Below are 18595 nucleotides of genomic sequence, written 5' to 3' on the forward strand. Positions count from 1 at the left end.
CGTTTTTGCGTTACCGACTGAGGATCCAGACGTGAATCGCTGTTTTCTTGGATCATTATAAAGATCCATCGATAAAACAGGCTAATCCTTGGATCATTATTTAAATCCATCGATAAAAAAGGCTACTCATAGATCATTTTATCCGACAATCGTCGAAGTGTGTGTTTTAAAACGTAGCAAACTTTCTTTCTTTCAACCGCTACACGTGCGCGGTACTTTGACAGCCACTGTCACGAATATAACAGATCATTAATTTAAACTACCAGCATATCGGATGCTGCGCTACAGTCAATTCAGTTAGATCTGCGCTTTTCTTCTTCTCCTTCTTCCTTCGGTTTCTTCCTCGCATCATTCTTTCTATTTCTATGTACTAGAAAAAAAAAAATCCGGTACGAAGTTATCGAACCGTCTCAGTTGCGCGTAATCGTCGACTACTAATTGCAATTTTTTATTTTTCATAATAAGTTTCATATATCTGGGGCAAATATTTTAGCAACGATTAGAGAATCTCCTAACGATCTTGCGCCTCGCTGTGCATATAATATCGTCATAACTGTTATTATTATTTTTACAATTTTTTCTTTCTCTTCCTCCACCGTACAGTTGATAATTGACGGTAAGTATAGTCCATTTTAACGTTCCTAATCAGTTCAAACTAATTAACAGTGGCATGCTTATATTATACAGATGAACTCGCACACTTACTAGTGTCTCTTAATATTCTTACTAATTTCAAAGTCGCCGGCTCTCCTGGTGTAGAAATAAAACCTATAAGATCACAGACACATGCACAGAGACATGGTGTAAAAAAAATTTCAACCACCCTTCGCTTCAGGGTTGCGACGAATCGCAAATTGTTTTTTTTTTTTTTTTGTTTTTTCACAAGAAATGTAAAATTGCGACAAAACGATGTAGAAAAGAAAAAATGACATAGAATCTGACGGCAAATCCGAAGCGTTTTTCGATCCTCCGACGATCCGTTGCAACGATGTGTATACATAGCGTTCGTAGAGAGACGGTGCACACACAGGGGGGTGGGAAGGGGGCGGGGAGGATCGTCGGACGTGAATTTTGCGACGGTGTTAGAGAATTGGATTAAATATATGCCGTAGCCAATTACGATGGTATAGGTAAGGACGAGCGGGCATACGCTCGAGAGTAATCCGAGGGAGTTATATACACACGGTGAGAATATAGTGGGAGCGACTGGCGACCAGGAGATGGGCAAAGGAATACATTTTAGCGACGGAGATGACGGGGACGGTCAGTCTGTTGGTCGTGGGCGTGCATGCAGCATGCCGCGGCGCCTCGAAGTGTAAAACCCGTCGTGGTGCGAGCCTCGCGGTTTGTAGGTAACGCGACAAAAAGCAAAAAAAAAATAAAAAGAAATAAAAAAAAAAAACGTCGATCGGTCGATCGAATATATAGAAAAATCGCATGTGATTTCCTCTCGTCCCCCAGTTCCCGATCGTCCCCGCTCAATTTTATCTCCTTCTTCTCTTTCATCCCTCCACTCGGTTCTCCAACTTCTTTCGAATTATCATACCTCCGTCGATTTTCTCTCCCCCTTTTTTTTTTAATTTTCCTTTTGATATTATTTTTTTTGCGAGTCGAGAGACAAAATTTATATCGTGTACGGTCGAGTGAGGGAGAACCGAAGTAAAAAAAAAGAAGAAGAAAAAAAAGCAAATTACGATCGAAAAAGAAGGGAGGTAAAAAAAGGAAGAAAAAAAAAATCGCAACTCGATCGGCGCGACGTGCGCGATTAACTCGAGTGTAATCTGATGCCGAGACTAGGATTTGCGAACCGTAAGTATTGCACGGCGTATTTTACACGTATTGTACGGGTTACCGCGAGTAAAAACCCGGTCCAATGGGTATTATAATACCTAAACACCGACCCCTTGACAATCTCGACGCTTCAATAAAAAAACGAGGTGCTGTCGCGATTCACGGTCAGCGTATGCGTCGCGCAAAAAAAAGCTCGTCCACGACGACGAACGCGTTAGAATCAAAAATTCCGGTTTTTTTTTTCCATTCTTTCCAAGTTTTTTGGCATTTTTTTTTTGGTGCTCCTAACACTCGAAACGATTCATTTCATCGCGTCTGATAATTGCTCCTGTTTTTTTTTTTTTTTTGATTCGCTCCAAAGAATTTCGACGACTTTTTCCTCGCGTTCGTCACGAATCCATTTGGGGTAACGACGATGGGATTTTTTTTACCTCATCATTTTTTTTTTCTTTCTCTCCAGTTTTTTTATCGACGGGTGAATCGTAGCCCGCGTGTCAATCGCGTACACACGCTATGAATTATGAATCCATTGGACGAAGTTTGAATCGCTCCCACGATGAGAAAAAAAAAAAATAAAATAAATAAAGAAAAGGAAAATCGATGGTTCCTGAATCGGAAATTGAGGTTTCACCTGTGCAATCGTAATCGAAAATTTACGAGACGCGGTCAACCACCTGCCACGAAGAAAGAAAGGAAATGAAATCTACCGTAGATTAAATAAGGGCATCCTTCAGATTTCGTAGTTTCTGATTTTTTTTTTTAACGCCAAAAAGAAAAATTGGTTAAAAATTTTGACGTGCGAACGGAGGTCTCGTTTCTCTAGCCGTCGATCCGATTGAACCGAAAATTCGAAATAGAGACGACCGCCACGACGACGGGGATAAATTAATTTCGCGGAAAAAAATGAAGTTAATGTCAAGTGTACGTTGGTTCTCGTACACGTATATATCTTCGTGACTATCGTAATGAATTCTAGGGCTGATGACCCACTCACCGACACCGTTTTAACAGCGTCTGTTCAATATATCGACGTTTTCTGTCGAAACAAAGCCGCTCACGTGGTGGACAGTAGCTAACCGCTGTCCGACCTGAGTGGAAGTTATGTCCCGGTCAGTCGTCGTACTCGTCTCGAAAAATCAGGGCCTGAAAAAAAATGGTAGTCGGTGATTTCTGAACTCGAAGATTTTTCCTCTTCTGGGCATCTCTTTTTTTTTTTCTAAATCGGAAAGAAATTTCCAAAAAAAAAATCTCTGAATACGATCGGAGACGTACGTTTGCTAACGCGTAACGGAAATAATAAATTCCATTATCGAATCGACTGGGAAATTCGAAGACCCAAAAAAAGGAAAAAACAAAAAAAGGAGAAGGAGAAGGAGAAGGAGAAGAAGAATGATCTCGACGGTGGGATGAAGGGGATATTTTTTACTACCGATTCCGATTGAAACGGTTTACGACGGACATCAGCGCGATATCAACTTGCGCTCATAATGTTGGTTGGAACGGGATTAGTAGTAGTCGGTACGAAGTAGGTGCACGTTATCGTACATAACGTTGAACGTACACCGTAATTTGTGTGAGTAACATTTTTGATCAATGCGTGATGACAGTCGCCGCTGCTACCGTAGCTTCTGCCGGTGCTCCGCGTCCGTCCATCCATCCATCCATTCATCGTTACAACCGACGACGCCGAGAGCAAAAGCAAAAAAGCAAAAAAGCAAAAGCAAAAGCAAAAGCAAAAGTAGCAACGGCGACGGTCGTTCGCGTCTCATCCTCGTTGTCGTTGTCGTTGTCGTTGTCGTTGTCGTTGCGCTCGTACGCGTAAAACACACGTTTAACGTTGACGTCGTGTGGCGAGCCCACGGCTCGGTACCGGCGCGGTAACGTTGGCAGTGTCAGTGAAGACAATTGATTGTCTCCTATTCCCCTCTTTGCCCGGCGTCTAAGCGCGCTGACGTCACATCCTACTTCTGTATCGCCGCGATCTGATCTGGTCCACGGCGCTAGAGGTACTGAGATTTCTTTCGAAAAGGCGATTCTTCTATCCGGCCCCCGCTAGGCCTCCTCGTTTTTCCACCCCCTTGATTTTTCTCTTTACCGGTCCAGAAAAAAAAAAAATTGCCGCGTCGCCCCACCCCCTTTCACGGGGGTGCGCAGTCCGATCGAACGTCATCGCACAAGATTCGAATGGATCCGAATTCTTGGATTTTTTTAGTCCCGAGAGATGAAAATTGATGGGATCGAAACGATTCGTTGGACGGAGAACAGAACGTTTAATCGCATATCTGGTGTACCTAACACCGCAGGCGTTGAGCTTATGAGTTTGATGCGGTCGCGTGCCCAACGGAATACGTACGACTATACGGATCTAAATTGGTGAAGAATCGCGAAAGTTTGACCAAAGGAATTTGCATCGCGCAACGAATCGTGGCCGAGCGATGATTCGTCTCGTCAACGAGAGCTACTCGAATTCCACGATCATCTCGCCCCCGAATCGTTGAGAGTTGAAAAAAAAAATCATCCCTTATATTTTTGATTACTTTTTCCCGATCTGTAATCAAGCGGGTCAAGATTCTCGTTAGACGTCTGTACGCGGAGGAGCTAGTTCTCGGTATCTCTAGAAAAGTGTTCAGTTATGTATAATTCCAGATGACATATTTTTACCTATAGATAGAGCGAGTTTAAGTTTCGTTAAAAACGGAAATCGTTAAATGACTCGTCATCCGGAAAGTGGGAATAACCGTAGGTACGTGGAAGTGGCGAGGTACGTATTAATTTGTAGGAGAGAAAAGAAACGAGACGAAGAAGAAGAAGAAGCGAGCGAAAAAGAAAAAGAAAAAAAAACAACAAAAAGTGAGGAAGGTCTGCAGAAGTTAAACGAATTATACACGGGTGTATCTGCGCTTCGCTCACACTTCCGCGGACGAGTGTTTTACACCAGCGTATAACGAGTCCGCCATCAATTGACGTCTTAAACGCCTCGGTTCGCGTGTCATTTCGTTTCACCGAAAGGATGAGGTCCACGGAGCTTCGAAATTACGAGGTGCGAAGGGGGGGATGTGATTTTTTTTTTTTTTTTCTCTCGCACGTTCGCAGCTCATAGCCGATCGTACTTCGAGGAAATCGTTCGAGCGCCCCCGAAACTCCCACCCACGTCGAGGAAATTAGCCGCGAAGCAGCATCCTTGGAACGCAGATTACAATTTACGGTTGCTCGTGGAAGCTTTGGAATTATTTGTGTCAACGACGAAGTCGACTGCATCTTGCAGTTGCTCTTCTCAAGGCCCGAGTTCCCTTCCCCTCTTCCATCTGGCCGCTGTAGATTTAAAAAATCATTATAGTATCAAATGGTGATCCGAAGCACCGAGTCGTCCACTTGAGATACTATTTTCTCTCGCGCGGTTCTTCGACGGGGTCGCGCACCGCGATGCGTAAAATTTCTGTCCCCGATGGAAAAATTGAAGCGACGCGAGATATTTTTTTTTTTTGGATACCGGAATCGACTCTTTGTTTTCCCTCGATTTTCCGATAAACCGGAAGCATCCGACGTGCGCGCGTGACTTTAAGGGAGGACCGGAATGGAATACAAATCGAAGGATCACGCGACGTTGTACGAAGTGAGGTAAAAACGTCGGTAGAGAAAGAAAAGAAGAGGAGCCCCCGTACAATGGTTTTACGCGGCTATACCAAATGCGTAGAGAGATAAAAATCACGGAGAGGGCATCGCCGTAACGCCGAGAATACCTCTTGAATTCTTAATAGTTTCCGTAAATTTTTTTTCCTCCCCCCCACCCCCCCCCCCCTCCGTTCTTCCATTCTTCTTTCAACGATTTACGACTTCCCGTGCGGAGACGGGGACGAATCCTTTGGTCGAAGCCGATCGGCCGACGATCGTCCGAACGAATAGAAAAAAAAAAAATTAGATGAGAGAAAAAAAAAACGATTTTCCAAAAAATCTTTCAAGCATTAATCGTATCGATTCATCCCACCTCCGGCGGATGAAGCACGATGTCGACATCCTTCAACCTGAGGGTCCTGATCGGCGTCCTGGGGATCCTGATGCTACTACTCCTCGTCGAATCGCCGACGATCCTCGCGAGCGTTCCCGACCCCATCGAGACCGACGTCGTGGTCGACGTCAGCGAGCCGACGACGACCGCGAAAAAAACTCTCCCCGACAGGTGTCTGGTGAAAACGGAACCCGGACCCTGCAAGCATTACGTTCACAAATGGACGTTCAACAAATCCCAGGGGAAATGCAGGACCTTCGTCTACGGCGGTTGCCTCGGCAACGAGAACCGATTCAACTCGGAAATCGAGTGTCTCCACTACTGCGTAGGGGGATCGGAACGTGAGTTGATTTTTTGAAGGAGAGGAAAAAAAATTTTCCTTTCCCAAACGAGGCAGTCGAATGTGATCCCTTATTTTTTACGCCACGTTTAGACACCCTACCGCCCTACATGGTGACGAAGGGCAGCGTTTTCGTAACGACCAGTACGACGACCACCACCGTCCCGCCTCCGACGACGGAAAAAACACCGCCGCCGACTTTCGCACCACCGAAACCTACGAAGCCTCCGGTCCCGAAGCACAAAAGAGGAAAGGTAAGGGAGCACGGGAGGCGGAAGGATTCGTCGAGCTAAAAATGTCGATTTTTTATATCCGCAGGAGCTGACTTTCATGGAATCCGGTCATGAGAAAACTTTCATGTTCGCGCAGAGCAATACCTTCATACAACTGGACGGAAACGGCATCAAGACTTTCCAGCTTAGGTATATCTAAAAAAAAAGAGGAGCGACTTTTCATTTTTTACCATAAAGAGAAAAAAAAAACACTTCCCTTTTACCCTGATTGCAGACTCTGTCGGGAAATATCCTTTAAATTTCGCACGAAACTACCCCACGGACTGCTGGTCTATCACAGCGTGAAGGACCGTCCGGAGGATCTTGAGCCTTACGCGCTTTACGTGATAGTTGAAAAGGGTCAGCTGAAGGTCGTCCACGTGTTCGGTAAGAAGTCGACGAGTCTGACCGTGGGCGAAGGATTGAACAGGGACGAATGGCACAGCGTTCTGGTGAGGATAGACGTGCACGGGGCTAAATTGATCGCAAGGGTAGACGACACGAGGGAGGAAACCAGCCTCGAGGTACTCGAAGCGGAAGTCAACTACGGTGTATCCGAAGAACTCGCATCCGTCGTCCTTATAGGAGGTGCGCCAAAAAAAAATATAACTCGAGGACGAACGTTTCGCGACCGATTGTAAAATCCTCGCTACATCTGTTTCAGGATTGAGCTCGGAGGAGAAATTGCACGGGGTAAAGTACATCATAGAGTCGTTCGTCGGGTGCATAAGAGACATGGTCCTGAGCTCGGGAAAATCCGCCAGCAATTTGCTACCCATAAGACCGCTGATCGCGACCAAACACGAGAACGTCAAGGAAGGATGCGTGGACAAGTGAGCGGTTTTTATTTTAAGATTAAAAAAAAAAAAAAAAAGGAAGAAAAAAATCTCGCCTTCGGGAACGACGGAGTCACTCTACTCTCAAATTTCAGATGCAAGACGAGGGAGAATCTCTGCTTCATCGGAAGCCAGTGCGTCAATCATTACAACAGTCTGACGTGCGACTGTTTCGGAACGAAATACGAAGGCGAGAGATGCGACGTGTACAGTGAGTAGAATTTTCGCCATGGAAAAGCAAATGAAATTAGAAAAAAAATAACTTTACCCCGCCATTTTTTTTTTTTTTTTCGTTTTTCTTTCTTTCCACAATTTTCAACCCCCTCAGCCGCGACAATCCTGACCCTGAGAGGCTCGTCGTACGTCTCGTTCCGAGTCTACGACTGGAAGGACCGGGTGCACTCCTCGGTGAACAGGATAAGCATGGCGTTCAAGGTACGAATTTCGGTGCAAACGAAACGCGCGAGTCCTCCGGACGGGAGAATAAATTTTCTCATTCCAGACGAGGTGGGACGATTCCGCGCTTTTTTACGCGTCCGGTGAAATCGAAGGAACCACCCACTACGTGGCGGCTTCGATTCTGAACGGATCCGTTCACGTCGAATTGGATTTCGGACACGATTCCAAGATACAAGCCGTACTCGGGGACTACGTCACATCCAATCACTGGAACAATCTCACGATATTTCACAACGGGACTCTCGTATACGTGAGTCTAAACGACGAGATCAAGGTCCTCGAGGTGACCGGCGAAAATTTCAACATGTTCATCGATCCCGAAATTTACATCGGCGGCGGTCCGGAACTCCACAAGAAAAATGGGCTCATTTCGCACAACAATTTCGCGGGTAGGATTTACGGGTCTAGCGAAATCGTCAGGGGGTCGGTTTTTTTCGAGGATAATGTTTTTGGTTTTTTTCTCTGCGCAGGATCTTTGAAGTACGTTTTCTTCAACGACAAATCCATAATCTACGAATTGAAACGTTCGAATCCGATGGTACATTACATAGGGGTTCTGGAGCCGGAGTATTACGACGCCGACGTCGAGGTCATTCCTATAACGTACCCGTTCGCGGGAAGTCATATCTGGTGGCCGAACGAAAATCCGGATTCTCTGAAACTTAATTTTGACTTCAAAAGTTCGGAACCACTAGCCGTACTCGCTTCGAGTGACATAAACAACGACAACGCCCTCGGTTACTGGGAGGTGAGTCGAAAAAAAAAAAAAAATAAACTAAAATAAAGCGAGCAATTAACCGAAATTGCAAAATATTCACAGGTCCGTTTGGTGAACGACGAGATTCGCTTCGAACTTGTACCGGATCTGACGAAGAACGTGACGCTCTTGACCACCGTAAAGTTTCCACCCCACAACACGTCGTGGCACGCGGTCGAACTGAACTACACGAGGGGTGAATTGAATCTCCAGGTCGATTACAGGAACAAACAGAGCAAACTATTCGTCATGAGATTCGAACTGGGGGAGAGGGTAATCATCGGCAGCGGAAAGAGCAACAGAGGTGAGCTTGCGTTTTTTACTTGTTAGAAAAAAGAAAGAAAAAAAAAAAGAAGAGTCGATTTTTCACCCCCGATCGGTCGCAGGTCTCGTGGGTTGCATGAGGGAGATAAGAGTGAACGATCAGCGGATAGAACCGCGTTACGTGATAAACACCGAGAGAGTTGTGGGCGAGGTGGCGTTGGACAATTGCCAATTCGTGGACCCCTGCAAGAGGCCGAACACCTGCGAACACGGCGGTAAATGTTCGGTGAAAGAGGACAGGATAACTTGCGACTGCAAGGACACCGGTTACATAGGAACGAATTGTCACTTCAGTAAGAAAACCGCACGCCGAACGTCAATCGCGCCGCTACCCGCGTAAATAAAACTGCTCGCCGAATTAAGCCGCGAATTATTTTACAGCCCGTTACAGAAAAACGTGCGAGGAACTCGCCCTACTGGGTTACACGCAGGACGACGTCTACCGGATCGACATCGACGGCAACGGCAGATTTCCACCGGCTCTTGTCAAGTGCGAGTTTCAGTCCATCGAAGACTCGACGAAGACGATCGTCGAGCACAATTTGCCATCGCAGATCGACGTCAGGTCGATAGCCGAGGCTGATTTCTTGTTCAACATCAAGTACAGACAATTCACCGCCGAGATGCTGCAGGAATTGATATCCCATTCGCTCTACTGCAGCCAGTACGTTAAATACGATTGCTACAAAGCGCCGATAGAACTGCACAGCGCTACCTGGTTCATGGGGTCAAAGGGGACTACCGTTGATTACATAGGGAACGTCAACCGGGGCTCCTGTCCCTGCGGAAGTAAGTCGAGTTCGAGTGAATTCTGTCCAAACGATTTCTGTCCTAACGATCCGCTCCCGATGAGTTTTCGAAAAAGCGAAGCGAAAAACTTTTTTCCATTTGTTCGCAGTGAACAGAACTTGCGTGAACCCGAAGTTGAGCTGCAATTGCGACGTGTCCGCGGGCAAGTGGTTGTCCGACGAAGGATATTACGAGAGTCCGAATTCCCTGGGGATCACCGAAATGGTTTTCCTCCAGCAACGCGATCTGGAAGACGACGCTCAAGGGAGAATCACCCTCGGTCCTCTGGAGTGTGTCGAAACAAGTGGGTGAATTATTTTTCGTCGTCGTCAATTTTCAAGGGATGTACGTTATTCGTTCTCGGTCCAATTTTCAGACACACAGAAGTACGTGGTGACGTTCACCACGTCCCAATCGTACATCGAAGTACCGGGCTGGAGGAAAGGAGACATAGCGTTCAGTTTTCGAACGACCGGAGAGAAGGCCATTCTGCTGTATCAGCCGCCCATCAGGAGCAACTATCCGTCGTTCATGGTCGCTCTGACCTCGGATTACCTGCTCACCTTCAACTTCACCTTGAACACCGGAACTATACGGGAACTGGAGATCAAAAGCAGGAGGAAATTGAACAACGGCGAGTGGCAGAAGATCTGGATCGATTACAACGATTATCACGTCAGATTCATGATCAATACCGATCAGCAAATGGTCGATTTATTGCCGGAGGAGGAATTCGGACCGTTCGAAGGGTCCATGTTCATCGGCGGCGCTACCGCGTAGGTTTCTAATTAATTTTAACGATACAGATTCCAATTAATCGCGACGCTGGACAGCGGGAATTAACGATCTCCATTGTTTTAGGGAACATTTGAAAACTTCCTCGGTACGTCAGGGTCTGATAGGCTGCTTCAGAGGGTTGGTGGTGAACGGCGAAATTTTGGATATTCACAGTTACATGTCCGTTCACCTGTCGGAAATTATAAAAGATTGCAAGCCCTCTTGTCAGCCGAACAAATGCCAGAACGGCGCCAGATGCGTCGAACTTTGGAGCAATTTCGAATGCGTCTGCGAAAACAGATGGGCGCATTTGGGAACTTACTGCGAAACCAGTGAGTCGATTATCCCATGATATTTCATCGAATTCCCAAATTTGATTGCGCAGAAGAAAAAATTTTTTCACCGTCTTCTAATTTTACAACAGATATCAACAACAAAGCGTTGACGTTTACCGCGCCCGAAGCTCTGCTTAAAAAAAATTATTTCGGCAACGACGAAGACGAGGAAAAACTATTGCTGAAAAGTATGCTGGTGGAGAACGTTTTGATAAATTTACGAACTTACGACACGGATTCCTTGCTACTTTACGCTAACGATCATTTGAACAATTTTTTACACCTTTACATATCCAACGGAAGCAGCATAGTTTATCTGTTCAATTCCGGTAACGAGCTGAAAAATATAACGGTCGATTATCCAGGTGAGAAGAAAAAAAATTTGATCGCTTCGATTTATTCGACTTTAGTTTCTCTTTTCGAACGTCGATTTTCGGTTTTTTCGCAGACGTCAGTAGTGGAAATTCCGTACAAATAGCGATCGTTAGAACGGAAATAAATACGACGCTTCACGTGAACGACGTTAACGTCACTTTGGACGCAGTTCCGATATTGCTAGACACGTATTCCAACAAGCCTTGGATCAATCCGGAAAAAGAAGTCCTTGCGCCCCAAAGACCACCCGCGCCACCCACGAGTTATTTTCAGGTAAAAATTGTCAAAAACCGAGTCAAAAAGAAAAGGATCGATCCTTGAACGCCTTTTTCTTCCATCAGGTTAATCTGGGCGGATTCGATCCCGACAATTTATTGAGAGTTGGTAAAAAGGGCGAAGCTATACAGGGCTACGTGGGTTGTTTGAAGGGCCTTATGATCGGGGAATATTTGGTAGATTTGCCGAATCTGGCTAGCGAAGCGTACCAAGAAGGAAGCAAAGGATTATTGCCGAATTGTCAGATGAAGTGCGACGCGGTGCCTTGTAAAAATTTGGGCATTTGCACGGAGGATTTCAGGAGGCAAGAATCCTCGTGCAATTGCGAAATGACCTCGTACTTCGGTGAAAATTGCGCCGAGGGTGAGTTCGATGCGAGGAACGATGAGAAAAAAAAATTTTCATAAAAACAAAAAAAAGGAAGTCGAGGAAATCGATCAACTGAAATATTCAATTTTAGAAAAGGGTGCGGAGTTCAGCGGGGAGAGCGTTTTGCAGAGAGAATTCGAGCTGAACGACGATGTGAATCAGATAAAAATTCAATTGGCATTCTCGAGCAACGATCTGCGTCAGAGAACTACGGCGTTACTTCTACTGCAAACCGGGAACAAGTGAGTCCGAATCATGAAAAGAGAATATAAAATCGGTAAGCCTAAAATCGACCGATCCTTTCAGAAGAAGTTACTATCTCCTGGTAGCCCTGACGTCCGAGGGTCAGTTGATATTCGAAGAGGACAGAGAGGGCTCCGCTTACGGTGTCCGAATAAACGACAGAAATTTTTTGAACAGCGCTAGGCACAGCGTTTACTACGTTCGCGATAACAATACGGCGACTTTACTGGTGAGCGACGGGAAAAACCCGATAACCGTTAAATCGGATCATCGTTATCCTAATTTTAAAACGAATCTTAAAAAATCGACAGATCGACAGGGAGCCTGTCGCCCTCTTACCGATACCCGTGCTCAGTCTGGCCGACGATTTGGACTCAACCGACAATCCCGGCGAAAACGAGATACAATTGGGCGGCCTGAACACGACGGATCCAAGATTCACGGCGTACAAAGGATACACCGGTTGCCTCAGCAGTGAGTAGCCGATTACCACCCCCCCTCCCCCCCCCCCCCCAAAAAAAAATCGATTCCAATTGATTGAAATATCAACCAAATTGCAGACGTGGTGATATCGATAAACGGGGGCGCGAGAATGAAACCTCTGGAGGAGTACATGCTGTTCACGAAAAAGGGTAGCGAAACCGTGAGAGCGACCACACCGGCCGGTGTTCGCAGCGCGCAGTGTGCACCGTTTCACGCCCAAGCCAGAGGACTGGAACCACCGAGGAATGACAGCGTGGTAATTAAAATATAGATCGTTGATGGGACCGGTCGGATACCGGAAGTGTGTAATTTTATGGCCTCTTCTTCTTCTTCTTCTTCTTCTCGGTTCAAGGGTAGGGACAAAGTTTGGGTGGCTGATCCGCCCGAGCGAAAAGTTTACATGTCTCAATACACGGATTCCACGCAAGAGGAGCAAGGAGCCGGGACTTACATATTCATAGCGCTCTGCGTGATCCTTGTGGCGGCTGTGATGGGCTGTATTTACGAGGTGTGGAGAAGCGCCCGTAAAGACAGACAGAGGAGATCCAGAGATAGGGAGGAGATAGCGACGAATCCGCAGAGGTGGCAAGGCGCGCCTTACGCGGATTCGGTTATCGCTTCCGCGCCGAGCGTGAAAAGCGTCGGTTTCAAAACCGACGAGGACGATAAAAAGTCCAACGGAACGCTAGCTAAATCTGCAACAAAAGATTACAAAACTGTACCGACTGCGGAGACGAAAATTGATCTATTAATCGATAAAAAAACGCATATAAAAGGTATTACTTCAGTTATATCGCGAGGATACATTTTTTCTTTCCGTTTCGATTGAGGTGGTTATTGCATTAATCATGGTGATGATTTTTTTGCTTTTTTTTTTTTTACAGCGGATGAGGAACCAGAGAAAAAAGAGCTGCTCGGGGTAAATACCGCCGTGGTCTTTAAATCTCCGAAACTGAATCCATTCGTAAAGATTTCTTTGTTTTTCATTCGAAATATATATTATTCAGCTTGCAAGGCTTTTTGCCCATGGCTTGTGCACGAATTTATTGTAATTGAAAGAGAAAAAAAAATTTATTGTACCGAATTGCCCGGTAGATAAGAAATATTTTTTTTTTTTCATTACACACGCCTGTCACCCCGAAATGCCACGTGGATAAATTAATGCACTCGCAAGTTAACACAGTGGCAATTATGGTCCTTGTACTTTTTTTTTTTTTTTTGGATGCACGACACTAATTTGAATTAAAGTATGAGCACGTATTTTGATAAATTTTTTGGATTGATAAAGGGAATGTTTGCAGTATTTTGCTATTACGTACAGACCTGCGAGCGATAGAAAAAGTTCACGTACGAAACGATCGAAGGATAGACTTTGAAAGTTTTATAACATTTTCAGATCTCAGATCGCAATACTGTAATGTGGAAACGAAGACTATTTTCTTTTGGAATGAAAAAAATTTTCAAAGTGATTTATCCCGAGATCAAGTAACAAGGATGACGATACTGATGATTAATTAATTAATTATTTTCTGCAGTCGATGGAGGATCTCAGGGAAGAACCAGAATTGGAGGAACGCGAAGAGGAAATTGACGAGGATAACGAAGACGGTAGCAGTACAAGTGACAGCAGTTGTAATCGAGATGAAGATATTTTAGTGCGACCAACGTCGGTAAGAGAATCATCAGTGGCAAATTCATTTAGAGAAGAATCGAAGGATGAATGTTTTGAGAAGAATATTTGCCCGGAAATGAAACTTTTGGAAACTAATTTTTCTGTTACCGGTAGTATTAACAAAATAGAGACTGATTTTATTCAAAGAGGAAACGAAAGGTTTGCTATCGACAATCAGATAACAAATAATAATAAAAACGTTGTGCGACCAGTTAGCTTAAACTTACAGTGCTTATAACCAGAGCGGTGTAATTAAATCTATAATCATTGAAATCATTCATCTTCATCACACGTCATTGATGAGAAAAATATACGTACGTACATATTATACTATAATATCACCCAAACTATTCGGAAACTTGGAAAACTGAAACGGTACCGACGATCGTTTAAATGCAAATCCAGTGCCTTTGACATGCTAATGATAAGCTGTGTTTCAGATGATAGTCTTGCTTAAGAAGTTTACGAGTGATAATTAATGTGAAATAATAATAAAACTAATACGTAACTCCATCCCGCTCATCCTTATTTCATTCATAATTTTCACCGTCAATGTGTACAGCGACTAATTTTTTTTCATTAAGTTTAGAAACGTAAGAAAATTCATTGAAATATCTGGGGAAAAAACTCAACCAAAGCTGGTTACGGCAATTTTTCAGATTAGTCGTCGGTCGAGGAAGAACAGTGAAGAAAGTGTGATACCTACGTTAAATCCGGTTGCGAATTCCGATGCATCAAAACCAACTTACCCATTTTAGAGGTACTCGATTAAAATCAAAATTAGCTCAAGTTCAAATAATTACCGATTTGATTATTAATTATTGTCAGCATACGTTCATCCCTTGGAAAGATCGAATTATTTTGCAGCATGCCCGCGTCCTCAGACTCACCGAGCCTCAGCCGTACAGTTTTTTCTGTCAGTTTTTGAAAGCAGAAAAAAAAGAATTCGGAAAGTTTTTCGTGTAAAATTAAAGCTTGCAATTCATCGCTTTGTTAACTCACATTTTCACGTATATTGGCTTACTAACTGTAGAATAATCTGCAGCCGATAAGGTGTTTTATAGCATGTTGTGGGAAGTAGAAATTATTCTTGAGAATGTATTTTGTGACTGACGTTCACCAGTTTGAATTACGAGGAAAATTAGGACGTTTAATGACATTTGGGTGAATTTATTATTTGAATTTTCTTATTGACAGATGAAAAATGAGAGCGGAAATAGCAGCTGCGTGAAATTACGAGTTCGACGAAGAGGTCAGTGAATTATGAATATTAAAAATTTGAGAGAGGTAATAATTTACTACCTTTAAAATCTCTCATTGCTAGACCAGCTTGAACCGGAACGATCAAAACCGTCCATCGTCAACATATCACCGATATTTTTATCGGAAACTCAAAGGACGTTTTCCAATCCGATCAGCTACCTTGGAGGGCCGAAATTTCCACCTAGAAATAGATCGTCTATCGAATCAGTCTTGTCACTCGACTAGCACTCATCATTGGAAGATCATTTTAATTCGCTCAGCACATCGATGTTAATATTTTGATGAAGGAAAGAAAAATATTTTTAAAAATTTGTTCCACAGGAATCTAAATCGAATTTAAATTTTAATCGAACGATATTTTCTAGTCAAGTTTTAGTAAAATCAACTCGACCAGCAGCATAATTTTGAAAGATTGCATGGTATTGATAAATGAAAACCCAAAAAGTTGATGTAATAAAATAATGATAGTTTAATGAACTGAGTATATTTGAAATTTGATGTATAATAATGATATTGCGATTATGATAACGTGGAGTCTTACGATTAGTTTCTTATTATAGATCATATAGATACACGTGTTTGGAGTTTATTTACTATGTACATACGTGCAGGATGAATGGAACAACTAGGAGGTAGATGTGTGGGGATACACATTGATTTCATATACGATTGGAATTATGGCAGTAATGAAAAAGTAATTTTTATACCTAAGCCATCAATAATGGGTCTAAAAATTTCAAGTCACAGTTTAATGGCACCTTAGTTTCAACAATGCAGACTATTGAACTTATATAAGTATCTACGCGTCATCATAGTCAAACTTACAGGGGATCATCCACTTCGATAATGGAGAATTAACTAAGAACCGCTAGCAGATTTCTTAGTTTTTTTCACTTCTTTAGCTGATGAAACCTTTGGAGTATCAGATTTGCTACATTCACACCATGGGGTCACAGATTTATCACAATTTAATGAAATATCAAGTACAGTTATCGCAGGCGTTTCTGCAATCGTCATTTTGGTAACGTTCAACAATTTATAAGAAACATCTTTCAGACCTGTTTGACGATCTCTTCTTCTGGTAACCTCGCGTTGATTGAAACACTTGGTGATATCTCGTTTTCTACGATTTCTATCATGGATATGCTTGAATGTGTTATGCGTTCCAGTGGTCACATTCTGTGGTCGGCTAACACCCAGCCCAGCCTCTTTTAAACGCACATAAAATTCATCATCCTCAAGACCCCAGCCCCAGTATTTATTTGACATGCCATTAACTAATGCAAAGTGATCTCTATTTACAAGTAAAATACCACCCACAAAAGTGGGGTAATGATATCGTGGATGAAGTTCAGGTGAAGCAATGTGATGAGGTTCTTTCGCCGGATAACGGTATAACAACTGATTATTCATTGGTAGTAAATCTACGTCGTGCATAGCTATGTAGTCGTAGTCTTTTTGAACCTCCGAGAATCCTGCGTTGATGAGCGAAGCCCGATTAAACCTATAATTGTCAACCTGAAATGAAATGGAACATTCTAATTGATTAAAGTCCATAGAATTACATAACATAATGGAGAACTAAAGAAGATACCTGGTTTATTATAAATATGTGGTAATTTATATTCTGAGTACTGAGAAATTTGTGCATGTGAGGAACAAATATTAGTAGCTCGTCAAAGCGGTCTCTGAATGGGACAAGTATCGCCAAGCTATGCTTGCTATTTTTTAATTCATTGTTTCGAGCTCGAACTACAGCTAGTTTTGAAGGTGTATCGCCTACATCGCACTTGCATTCATCTGAAATGAATTGATGTATCAATTTTAAATGTATCAAGTGAGAATCTTGAACATATGATTTATTTATAACCTAGAACGAATTTCTCTGAACGGTATGAGTTAACCAAACTAATGAATTATTACCTATGCTCAAGGGAGCAATTCCAATGAAACAGGTAAAGGCAAAGGTGACAAATATACAGATGAAGAGGTACCGAATTCTAAGATCCTTGAATAAAACGTTCATCCTGATATTCATAGGCAGTTACGTACGTACACATCTACTTAATATAATCAAACAAAGTTTGGATAAAAACCATCGATGTATTCACCGGTAGGATAATTCATAATTAGACTCATTTTAACAATCCTGTTTGTTGAAAATTTAGAACTTCTCACGTCAGGTGCATAAGATTCATCACGACACTAAATCTACCTGAGTACAACGAGTTCACAACTGTCATGACGATACTCACGCGCAGGCATGTGACGCGCATGTATGCCTTTTAAACAGGAATTTCAAATGATTTTTTAGAGCTAACTAGTAAAGCTAATATTTCAATCTTCTTCGAACTTTTCGAGCAACTGATACTGATTACTATTAGAGTATCTTATCAACAACGATTAAAGTCCAACTATCTTTGAAATTATTCCCAATATCCTTCTTCTTTTAAGTGAGAAAATCACTTGGTAATCTAGGGCTGAAAACTTGTTCATCGTACTAGATTATAACAACAGGTAGATCAATTGAGTTAGCAGATACAAATTTCTGGGCTAAACGTACATAAAAATAGCCCATAAAATACCGTTCAAAAGAAATGTTGATTTTTGACTGTTGATATTCTTAATTTTTCACATTTGCAAGCGAGAAAATGGCGATAACTCAATCAATTTTATAGGTAGGTCAATTTGGCTGGCAGATTTGGATTCCTGAGACCAAAATACACGAAGACAGCATAGGAAATCAAAGAAGAAAAAATGTTAATTTTTGACCTCAAAATTGAAAAAACACCGAAGGGGTAGTTTTGCGATTCGTTTGAGGGAGTGTTTCCCAAATCATTCTTACCCGAAAAACACGAATCCTTCGCACATCGAGATTGATCCTAGCAGAGTCGAACTTACCAAAAGTTCAAGAATATCGTATGCGAATGAAACATATGTGACGCTCAAGTTAATTTTAGAAGACAGAGCTGCCTCAGACGCAGAGCGACGCCTTTCACAGCAGCATTTTTGCCTTTCAGTCTTTTCAGGGCAGGAATTTTGCTGCCCTAATTAACAATCCGTACAATCACACGCGTAATTCGGTTTTACACGATTAGTATATATACAGTTGACGTCCGTAAACATTGGGCCAAAGGGAGGTGATTTAATTTATTCAACGAAGAACCGTCAGCTGACTTTCAACAATAAAAACCCAATGGCATATCTCTAAAAATAGATCGATTTCCT

General features: G+C 43.0%; 2 protein-coding genes across 4 annotated transcripts; one reads left to right on the forward strand and one right to left on the reverse strand.

Moving 5' to 3' along the window:
• The first annotated feature begins 1239 nt into the window (after positions 1-1239).
• On the forward strand, positions 1240-14617 carry LOC105689244. 3 transcript variants are annotated; one of them, XM_048659056.1, is made up of 26 exons: positions 1240-1352; positions 5792-6138; positions 6231-6391; positions 6456-6559; positions 6645-6997; positions 7074-7242; positions 7341-7456; positions 7574-7680; positions 7748-8093; positions 8175-8452; positions 8525-8765; positions 8848-9078; positions 9167-9574; positions 9684-9878; positions 9951-10350; positions 10436-10683; positions 10776-11051; positions 11135-11334; positions 11403-11700; positions 11798-11948; positions 12013-12178; positions 12261-12423; positions 12510-12688; positions 12785-13208; positions 13317-13351; positions 13968-14617. In XM_048659056.1, the coding sequence occupies exons 1-26, from the start codon at positions 1252-1254 to the stop codon at positions 14340-14342; spliced, it is 6072 nt and encodes a 2023-aa protein (XP_048515013.1). In that variant the 5' UTR covers positions 1240-1251; the 3' UTR covers positions 14343-14617. The 3 variants fall into 3 exon arrangements, with proteins under 3 accessions (XP_048515013.1, XP_048515012.1, XP_048515011.1); XM_048659055.1 differs by having other exon boundaries at positions 12016-12178; positions 13317-13396; XM_048659054.1 differs by having other exon boundaries at positions 1241-1352; positions 13317-13396.
• Positions 14618-15933: 1316 nt separating this feature from the next.
• Positions 15934-18196, reverse strand: LOC105689245 (beta-1,4-galactosyltransferase 7). Its single transcript, XM_012406136.4, has 3 exons — positions 17291-18196; positions 16962-17167; positions 15934-16885 (listed from the first exon to the last, which is right to left on the reverse strand). The coding sequence occupies exons 1-3, from the start codon at positions 17403-17405 to the stop codon at positions 16226-16228; spliced, it is 981 nt and encodes a 326-aa protein (XP_012261559.2). The 5' UTR covers positions 17406-18196; the 3' UTR covers positions 15934-16225.
• Between the last annotated feature and the right edge of the window lie 399 nt (positions 18197-18595).

Source organism: Athalia rosae, chromosome 7 (genome assembly GCF_917208135.1).
Source record: "Athalia rosae chromosome 7, iyAthRosa1.1, whole genome shotgun sequence".
Classification (NCBI taxonomy): domain Eukaryota; kingdom Metazoa; phylum Arthropoda; class Insecta; order Hymenoptera; family Athaliidae; genus Athalia; species Athalia rosae.

Coding starts and splice junctions, on each gene's coding strand:
- LOC105689245 (XM_012406136.4), bottom strand. CDS start 17,405: ATGAATATCAGGATGAACGTTTTATTCAAGGATCTTAGAATTCGGTAC. Junction 17,168..17,290: donor AATTGCTCCCTTGAGCATAG/GTAATAATTCAT, acceptor AATTCATTTCAG/ATGAATGCAAGTGCGATGTA. Junction 16,886..16,961: donor ACATATTTATAATAAACCAG/GTATCTTCTTTA, acceptor ATTTCATTTCAG/GTTGACAATTATAGGTTTAA.
- LOC105689244 (XM_048659054.1), top strand. CDS start 1,252: ATGACGGGGACGGTCAGTCTGTTGGTCGTGGGCGTGCATGCAGCATGC. Junction 8,453..8,524: donor ACGCCCTCGGTTACTGGGAG/GTGAGTCGAAAA, acceptor AAATATTCACAG/GTCCGTTTGGTGAACGACGA. Junction 8,766..8,847: donor CAGCGGAAAGAGCAACAGAG/GTGAGCTTGCGT, acceptor GATCGGTCGCAG/GTCTCGTGGGTTGCATGAGG.